Source organism: Ammodytes marinus (genome assembly GCF_949987685.1).
Source record: "Ammodytes marinus genome assembly, chromosome: 12".
Classification (NCBI taxonomy): domain Eukaryota; kingdom Metazoa; phylum Chordata; class Actinopteri; order Uranoscopiformes; family Ammodytidae; genus Ammodytes; species Ammodytes marinus.
The window spans coordinates 23,243,225-23,253,171 of record NC_137216.1 but is presented as its reverse complement, the minus strand read 5'-3'; the positions used below and the strand labels follow the sequence as shown (position 1 = coordinate 23,253,171).

Genomic DNA, 9,947 nt, shown 5'->3' with positions numbered 1-9,947 from the left:
TGTGTGTGTGTGTGTGTGTGTGTGTGTGTGTGTGTGTGTGTGTGTGTGTGTGTGTGTGTGTGTGTGTGTGTGTGTGTGTGTGTGTGTGTGTGTGTGTGTGTGTGTGTGTGTGTGTGTGTGTGTGTGTGTGTGTGTGTGTGTGTGTGTGTGTTATGCTTGTAGATAATTGGTCTTTGATGGTACACCTGCTCCTGCCTGGAGGAGCCTTGGCTTCAGCAGAGAAGAGTTACCTGAAAACAACTCGTATCAACGGCACATTGCCCATTGTGATGAATAAACACAATTGGCAAACTGTTGTGTATACAGGGGCCACATTGAGAAACCCCACTGCAAAAGCAACAGCATAGGAGGATGCTGCAAGTTTGTGAGGGATTATTTGAATTATATTACATGTTTGTTTTTTGTTGTTGACCACAACAATGAGTGGAGCAGGAATATGTCATTTACTCTGCACCTCTTCCACTTTGGGTTGGTTTGTGTGTGTGTGTGTGTGTGTGTGTGTGTGTGTGTGTGTGTGTGTGTGTGTGTGTGTGTGTGTGTGTGTGTGTGTTTGTGTGCATGAGAGGGCCAGTCATGCCAAGGCTTTTTCTGCATGAAAGGGAGAGTGTTTAGCTTTTGAGGCTATTTGTGCTTCTGACTCTGTGGTGTTTGTGTCCAATGGGAGGCGCCTGAGCCAGCTTCCTTAAAAGGAGCAGGGGGTTTTGTTTGTTTCTCCGCCGTGCCAGCAGAAGTGACAGCCATTCCGGCTCTTTCACAGAAAACACATTCATCTGTGTGAGAAAAGGCGGCCGCATGTACTCAAGATGAAAGGCCACGGGGGCTGCTTTGCACAGGAAGGCAAGACTGTACATAGACTGCAGTACAAAACACACACATAACATAAGCTATGTCATGGACAGACAGACATAGAAATATGAAGAGATAAGGGAGGGAAGATGGAAGAACAAGTAGGCCTACATGATGGAAAGAAGCAGGAGCAAACAGACAACAGAGAGTGTAAGAAAGAAAACATTGCAATTATTAAACTGTATTAAAGTTAGTATGTGGATATTATTATTGCAATGGTCTGCATAGTGAACTGACCTCTCTATTAATTGTTGGGTTAAAGAGACAGAGAGAAGAGAGAGAGAGAGAGAGAGAGAGAGAGAGAGAGAGAGAGAGAGAGAGAGAGAGAGAGAGAGAGAGAGAGAGACAGAGAGACAGAGAGACAGAGAGACAGAGATTACAGGCCCTGTTACTCTCTTTGAAGTATGCATATATCAAAAGAACACGTGACATAAAAATCCACAGTTTCTTTGAGGTTTATGTACTGCAAGGAACAAAAAAATAGCTCCATTATATGTTTGCAACTTTTTATGTATTTCATTTAATTTATTGTTGATTAGTTTTTTTGAAATAATATTGTACAATTTCTTAATTAATCGTATACAACTCATTTGTTTGGGTGGGGAGAGCAGGCCCGCTGTTGGAGGTGACACTTGAGTGACTAAAAATAACACGGGCCGGAGAACGGACACATTCATTTCATGGGAGCAGCTCAAATTCAATCAGAGGATATGGCGTTTGTTTGAAAAGTTTACTTTGAAAACATGGGTGCCGACAAACTCTTAATCGTGTCTCTGTTATTTCGGCCGAGGAGGCCCATTTGGGAAGTAAGCTATCAAGAGTGAGAAACGAATTTGGTCGTTAAAAGATACGAACTTAACGTGTGCAACCAAAGAAAATGTTTTTTTTTTTTTTTTTTACTTCATAAATAAAACGAAGGTGTTGACAGATTTCACAATGACGTAGCTTTTTAAAAAAAACAAAAGTATCTTTAAAAAGCAAGTCGATTTGGAAGTATCTAAACATGTAGGCTAATCAGTTTAAAAAAGAACAAAGATCGTTCAGAAGTAGTATTTTAAAGTTGATTCCAAATACGTCTTTATGTCGTAAATTTGTTTGTTGACTTGCACATATTACATTTTGTCCCTCACAGAATTGTGCGTTTGCTTAAAAATGGAAGCAGGGATTACAACACGGACAGCGCGGTGTGTTTAGGATGCACTAAGAATGTATTTGTTTATTTATGTGCATGGTAAAGATTCCTACATTTTGCAATTTAACACAACCATGTAATTCAAAGCCCCCTGTTTGGATTATTGGAGCGGTCTGTCATCTAACAGCCCAGGAGGCCACCTACTAGGCCTTCAATGCTGTGCATCATTACGGCCTTCCATATTGTGCGTTGTGACGTTTCATATCGTATCATAAGCACGTCAAATCCATTTCATTTGCCTTGACATGTTTACCAGGTGTAGCTCTGTCACCAAGCTTCATTTAAAATACACAAAACAAAACAGAAATTGTTTGCCTCTAACAGACACATATGGGAAAACATCACACTGCCATGCATGATGAATTATGAATGACTAATAGCATCAATGTATGCTGTGGAGGTAACTCAAGACTGCTGGTGCTTCAGTTTTATATTATTATTATTAGGCTATAAACACTCAAACGTTAAAATTGGGGGGTATTCTTTTAAAAAACACAATTTATTACAATGCATGCATATAACAATTCAAATTAATTAACAAGGAAAAAAACAAATAGTCAACCATGCGCGCGCGTGAGTGTGTGTGTGTGCGTGCGTGCGTGCGTGCGTGCGTGTGTGTGTGTGTGAGTGAGTGTGAGAGAGAGAGAGAAAGAGAGAGCGAGAGAGAGGAAGAGGGGGAGAGGGGGGGATGTGGAAGCAAATTAAAAACATTATTATCAAAACAACCAAAAACACACTGATCACTGAGCCAATACAGCAGTTAAATGCACCTGAAGTGACTGAGGGGTCTAATGTGTTGCAGTTGTTGCAGAACAACAAGTTCCGACTGCTTGCGCGGCATCCAATGAACGCACCGACTTCATTTGATTCCCCGGAGGCCTACAATCTTCTCAACTCCTCCTTGCTTGGCCCTCTCCCACTCACTTCAACATCACCCAGGAACGTCAACAAAATCAGCTCGAGTAAAGGGAACGAAAACTAGAGTGAACTTGTATTTAAACTGCTGTTGATGCCAATAAACCTATGTGTCCCCAAATAGTACGGCCGATAACAGTCCCCGCCTCTCTCACCTTTCTCCCTCTCTCTCTCATACACTCAGACGCTCATCGTCACGGCCGAAGAGGTAAATAAAGTTGTGTGTAACAACCTATCCACTGGGAAATTGCAGTAATAAATCGGTCATTCTACAACACATTGTTCGTGCTGCATTCAATGAACAAACACTGTGTTGTTAGAAACCTGTCAACAGATCTCATCCAGGTAAATACGTTCTGTTTCCTTTGATTTCCTCTTATTGTATTGAACGGCCATAAAGTAGGCCCAACAACATAACGGCCTTGCGCTCCTGGTGTGGATTGTGCCTAAATATGCTTTAACTCAAAAATGTAATTAACAATGTCTATAAATATGGTGTTAGGTTACAATTAAACATCATATAAAATTAAGGGCACAATTATCTGTAAAAACGTGGATGAGAGCAGGTTTTGCACAAATTGTCCTCACGCCTTCCTGCGCGCAACAAGACCAGACCTCTAACTATACAGTCACGCAGAACGGTTCAAATTGTGACAGTAAAACTTATTAAAAATGACCTTTAATGAGACTTTGGCCCTGAGTCCGAAGCTGTGACTACTGAAAAAAACATCACCTATAACCGGCCTCACATGCCCCACTCAGGCTGGTATATACCCCCCAGTACGCTCACATACAGTACACAGGCAAAAAGAAAAAAATATCTGCAAGGAGCTGTGAGAAGGGAAAAAAAGGGCTTCCTTCTCCGCGGATCAATATCAACGCAGCTGGAGCCGAACAGGAACCGGCATCGACACACTGTGGAGTTGACCTTTTCCCATCTCCCCACACAAGCCCATACCTTCCCCCGACATAGAGGTCACCGGGCCAGCCACTGAAGGGGCCATAAGGACGGTGATTTCAGGTGCTAATACATAAGACGCATATAAAACTACTGTCTATAATGATATAAACCAACACTTTGCTCATCCGCCTCTGGGACTGAGCTAAACCAATCTAACTTTTTTTTTTTTTGCCTTCTTATGCTTGGATAATAATTTAGCCTAAATATGCGAGGGAAGGAAACCATCAAAACTGAAAGATAAGAAAGATTTTTTTTGAAGGAGAAAAGGTTTTAATTGAATTGAATTGGTATCATTGCCTTGTTGTAATCATGCATCGCTCACCCTGGAGATGCTACCAAGCTTTTTATTTCCATGAGCCAAGTAACGTGAGCAGCTTGTATAACAGAAGACACAGCGTTGCCTGCAGTCTAGCAGCAAACGACTGTCACTTGCTTGCTGCTGCAGCGGAGAGACGGCCTGCAGCGGATATCCACCATCCTGTAACAAGTCCCACTGTGTGTTTTCTATGGCCCTGAACAAATATGAAGCACGATAAAAAAAAAAAACAACAACAACAACAATATTGACAGCAACTTTTTCTACACAGAAACACGCACAGGCGGAAGGCTAGTGTATCACCAAACAACAAACAGCCAGCTGACCAACATTTTACATTCACCCATAGCCTTAATTTATTGTATGCCTTTCTAAACCTAGGCCTATTATGAGTAAATTCTTCAAAGAGCCTTGGATCTATAGTTAGATCATGAGCAAAATACAAGCCGGCGGACAGCAATCTATGCCATCGCCTAAACGTCAGATTAAAACAAAACACTGCCCGGAGCGTTCTCCAAAAACCATCTCAATTAATAACAGAGAGAGAGAGAGACAGATACGGAGACATATGGCCAACTCCCATAACAGGTTACAATAGAGCACGGGGGAAGCTCTCAGTCACAGACCAATGGGGACTAAGCCGAGTCAAGTTCAAGTTCACCAACTCCTGTGCAGTGGAGTGTCCAGCCTGGGGGGATGGGTGAGGTCTGCAGGCTGCGCTTTCTAATAAACGCAGTAGCCTAACTAACGGACCTGGGAAACATATAAGGTGACAAGATGTGATCTTTGAAAGCAGAACAGTTGGCCCCAAATGAACAGACTGACTGACTGACTGACAGACAAGCAAGGAGTGTGCAAACAATAGTGAATGCATAATAAATGCATATTTTGCATAGGCTTCCCTTATTTAAATTCACAATATAAACCTGTAAAGAAGATGTGTACTATGTTGAATTTACTTCCCTGCTTAAGGTATCTTCAATACTACTCTGCATTATGAACATAGTCCACTAAATAAATTCACAGATATCTTCCCTCCATTATTTGAGCCCCACAGTAGCCACACACACACACTTAGAGTGCTAATCATGCATTGCAAAGCTTCAGTTAAAAACACCACAATGTTGTTTAGACCGAAGACAAGAATTGAAACTTGTGATCATGAAAAAGTGAGATGTAAAATAAACTTTCCTGAAAATGCTTGATACATTCAACATACTAAATGCCTTCCAAACAAGATGCAACTCCCTTAGACTGCACCGGCCACCAACAAAACATAGAAAGCACGAAAAAGCAAAGGAAATATTTAGCACTTGCAACAACTTTTTTATTATATTTGTATGCAGTAAAATTCTTATCACAATAATGAAGAAAACACCTCTTAAAACTTTGAACAAAAGCACATAACGAAACAACTGCCCATGTTTAGCTCGTAATTGTACATATTTATAGTAAAGAAACATTCTTTATAAATACTGTTTCATCTGTAGCAAGTAAATACCATAATTTAATTACAAATGGATAAATATGATATTTACAAAAAAGGAAGGGTGTAGTTACAGAAAAAAATCGAACGACACAATGTTTATTTTCCTCACAATCTTCCAGATAGTATTTCACGATTCAAACTTGCAAAGCACAAAACATCACAAGTTAAGCCCATCAGCAAACTAAAAATATACATTCACAAGCATAATATTGTGGTCTGTTTGAGTTAAATGTTAACTTTGGCACTCTCTCCAGTTTATAGATGTTTAGTATAGTACAATCAATTTGCCTTAGGATCACAATATTCAACATTATAGTACAATTTATTTTACCGTAATATGTGCACTAAAAGTCCAGTTAGAGAAATAGCTACCATTGAAGGAACATCTATACACCAAAGACGGACAAACTATCACAACCGATGGGAACGTGGGCTTTTTTTTAGTAATTATTTACAATATGAAATACAGCTTGACTATTATACATATTTTCCTCTGTTGGTAATCGTGACCTTCCCTTCCTCCTTACCAAAAAATAAAAAATAAAATAAAAAATAAACAAGTATTTGTGTGCCTCTTTGTGTGCACATGTCCAAATCTCCTGCTGGATGGTCCAGTGCTGATGTGAAATGAGTGTGTGTAGCTTCATTTCAGATTTTTGAGTCCATACTACACATACCATTCACTGAAATTGGAGGATAGGCCACTGTGGCTGGTGGGGTTGTGCACATTGGAGGCTGGGGACATGGTTGTGTTGCTTTGGGTCTCCGTAGTGGGAGACACCAGGCCCGGAGGTGTGGACGATTCATAACCAGAGCTGGCTGCTGGCGATGATTCTGATGGTGGAGGGGCCGCTTCGTGGACCTTAAGAAAGAAAAAAAATAGAGGAACAACATATTAGTATTTAGAATGCAAAATATGTATGAAAAGTATACTCTCTTGGCTAATTCTGGCATTTTTAACCCATGTTTAATAATGTGTTTTTATTCATTTGCACTGTACCCCTCTTAAATAAACTGAAATGAATGAGAAACCCCTTTTGAATTGAGATAGGAATGAATGGTACACACTCTGAAACACTAAGTACATCAACTTGAATGTTCTTTTATACAGACTATAGCCATTACTATTGGCAACTATTGGTATATTTCTTTACTGCTACACTTCCTGCAGTCTTCCTCATAAGTGTAAAACATGTCAAGGTGTTAAAAAGTAAATAATTGTCTGTGTACAAGAACATACAAGTTAATTTATCATGTAAGACTAAATCAACCTTTTTGGATTATTACTTTCAGTAGACGCAGTTACAGTACAATCATGTGTGCACTAGAGGCCTGCTTGCTGCCACACACACACACACACACACACACACACACACACACACACACACACACACACACACACACACACACACACACACACACACACACACACACACACACACACACACACAAATGTATCTATTTATTGGAGCCATATTTCTTAACAGGGCGTATTTACCTTCATGTGTTTTCGGAGGGAGCTGGGATGTGTGTAGGACTTGTCGCACATTTTGCAGAGATAAGGCTTGTCCGACGTGTGGACGTGCATGTGTTTCTTTCGGTCGCTGCTGTTTGCAAACCTTCTGTCGCAGCCTTCGAACTCGCACTGGAACGGCTTCTCTCCTGCAAGGAAGAAAAAAGGAAAGAAAAAGAAAAAAACACACTGTCAGATATTTCTTACGAGAAGTGACTGTGCAGCAACTGTGCGTAACTATTCACATGCAAAAGCTATGCGTAAAAAAACTGAAGAATCACATGCAACAGCAATTTTCAAACGGACCATATATTGTAATCTATATAAATATACAGTTTATTTTAAAATGGGTTCTGTGTGCGAGTGTGTGTGTGTGTTGGGGGGTAGGAGAGTGGGGGGTTTGCTACATCTTATTTAGCCTAAATAATGCGCATAGTGATTTGGAGGGGGTGGGTGGGAGAGAGAGGGGTCCTCTGTATAGGCCTTTACAGAAGGCGTACCATTTGCTGGGAGACAATAAAAATCTAATTAGCACCTGACCAATTTCATGGCACGGCACCACAATGTATTTCCCCGAGAAAATAGGTCTAAACGTGAAAGGCTTAGTGATGGCCCTGTCTAGCACCTTGGCTGCTATCAGAAGGGACGCACGAGAAAACAAAAGGCATTCCTTTAACGCATTTAAAACAGCACTATACTGGTGCTGTGCTCGGCTACACAACACATGGGCTCCTAAACAAACAAAAAATACAAATCGATTACGATTTATTTAATATGAAAAATCTCTCGAGACAGTGGGTAAAAATCTACACGCTGAAAGGGGAGAATAAGTGCGTGCCACGAAAGCGCAGTAGCGACAACAAGCTACATTAAACCAATTGATAAGATTTACTACCAGCCTGTCTGCTCTACGATGCACGCAACGCGCTCCCACAGTCCCCTTTGACCCATTTTCAAAGTTTACTCCCCGACCACACAATATCGACAGGGCCAGTTAAATTGTTTTCAACGCGTTTGGGAACATGTGTTACACCAGAATAATTGTTACAGTGTAGCCGTATAATAATACAACATTCTACTATTCTAGACTCATCCTCTCTCTCTCTCTCTCTCTCCTGGACGTAGTCTTAAATCCACTTGTACTGTATCTACGGATACTATCTACTTTAGCATCCTAAAATAGCCTCTGATAATGAGATCCGAATTTGTGTTTTTCTCTTGGTAAGGCACATGTCTACAACAGAGCAATAGATTCGCATGCGAGCTTAGTGACAACAATAACATCAACCCCGACTATCTAAAATACAATTATATACATGTAAAAAAAGCATACACAGTGTTAAGATAATTACCTGTATGCGTTCTCTTGTGTATCTTCAAGTTTTCCGACCGTGCGAAGACCTTGCCACAGCCGGGGAAGGGGCACGGGAAAGGCTTCTCGCCGGTGTGCACCCGAATGTGGTTCACCAGTTTGTATTTCGCCTTGAACGGTTTGCTCTCGCGGGGGCACTCCTCCCAGAAGCAGATGTGGTTGGTCTGCTCCGGTCCCCCGACGTGCTCCACCGAGACGTGCGTGACCAACTCGTGCATGGTGCTGAAAGTTTTGTTGCAACTCTTCTTGGGGTTGCACAGCTGCTCGGGGTCGATCCACTTGCAGATGAGCTCCTGCTTGATGCATTGCTGCCTCATGTAGCGGAAGAAGGCACCGGGGTGGTGGTGGGCTGTCATGTTCATCCCCATGTTCATATTCATAGAGCCGTATTGATTGTGTAGTTGCGCGGCCGAGTACGGGTCGGTCCTCGGACTGGAGACCTGGTGGTACTGCTCGGAGCGTCCGAAGACTTCTCCCGGTAGTCCGAGCCTCATCTGCCCGTTCAGGACATTTGGAGAGCCGTGGTGGGAGCCGTGTTGCTCGTGGATCCCCGGGAACAAGATGTGGCCCTGAGAGTCCGTGTGGGAGTGATGGAGGGAGCCCGCCGTGGGGCCAAAAATAGTGTGTTGACCGCTGGCCGGAGAGGATTCTCCAAAACCGCGACTACGAGCGAAGAGAAAGTCCCTGGTGGAGTTGAAAGGAGAGCTCGCGTACGACGTGACATGGGCGGCGTGAGCCCCAAGCGCCGCAGCGGGGTAGCCTGGCGCCTGGGTGGAGAAGGCAGAGCTCTGTCCCGGGGAGAGGTCGTGGTTGAGCTTAAATGCACCCATGTGTGCGGCCGAGTCTACAAAGCTATTCTGTGCCAAACTCAAGTCTCTCTCCTGCATCTCGCTGGCTGAGTGATGCCGGGCGAACGACCCGACTCCCAGTCCGGGGAACTGGTGACCAGCATCCAGTAACATAATTTCAGCGGGCAAAAAAAAAACGTTTTGTTTGAATCAGCGCAGGGTTAAAGCAAATAAGTAAAGAACCAAAAAAATATCAAATGTTAATACAGGCAAGCAACAATTCAACTTCCAACCTTGGAAAAACCATATCAGGCAGGGATTCAAAACGCTGCTCCGCTCATGTGGAGGAAGAAAAAAAATCTGCTCGGTTTATCGAATTTTACTTCTAGTTAAACTTGTGCGTCAAAAATCCAAATGCAACGAAGTGAAGAGTTTCCTCGTGTCCTCTTCTCTTGACTGGGTTTAAAAATGCGCATAGAAGAAAGAAAATAATGATCTTACTAGGTGTCCTCTGCGTACACAGAGCGAGAGTATAGTTGGAGCATCTCAAAAGAA

At 42.3% G+C, this 9,947-nt stretch overlaps 1 protein-coding gene across 1 annotated transcript; it reads right to left on the bottom strand.

Moving 5' to 3' along the window:
• Positions 1-5,581: 5,581 nt before the first annotated feature.
• zic2a (zic family member 2 (odd-paired homolog, Drosophila), a) lies at positions 5,582-9,947 on the bottom strand. The gene is made up of 3 exons (XM_080037587.1): positions 8,585-9,947; positions 7,218-7,381; positions 5,582-6,581 (listed from the first exon to the last, which is right to left on the bottom strand). The coding sequence occupies exons 1-3, from the start codon at positions 9,564-9,566 to the stop codon at positions 6,387-6,389; spliced, it is 1,341 nt and encodes a 446-aa protein (XP_079893713.1). The 5' UTR covers positions 9,567-9,947; the 3' UTR covers positions 5,582-6,386.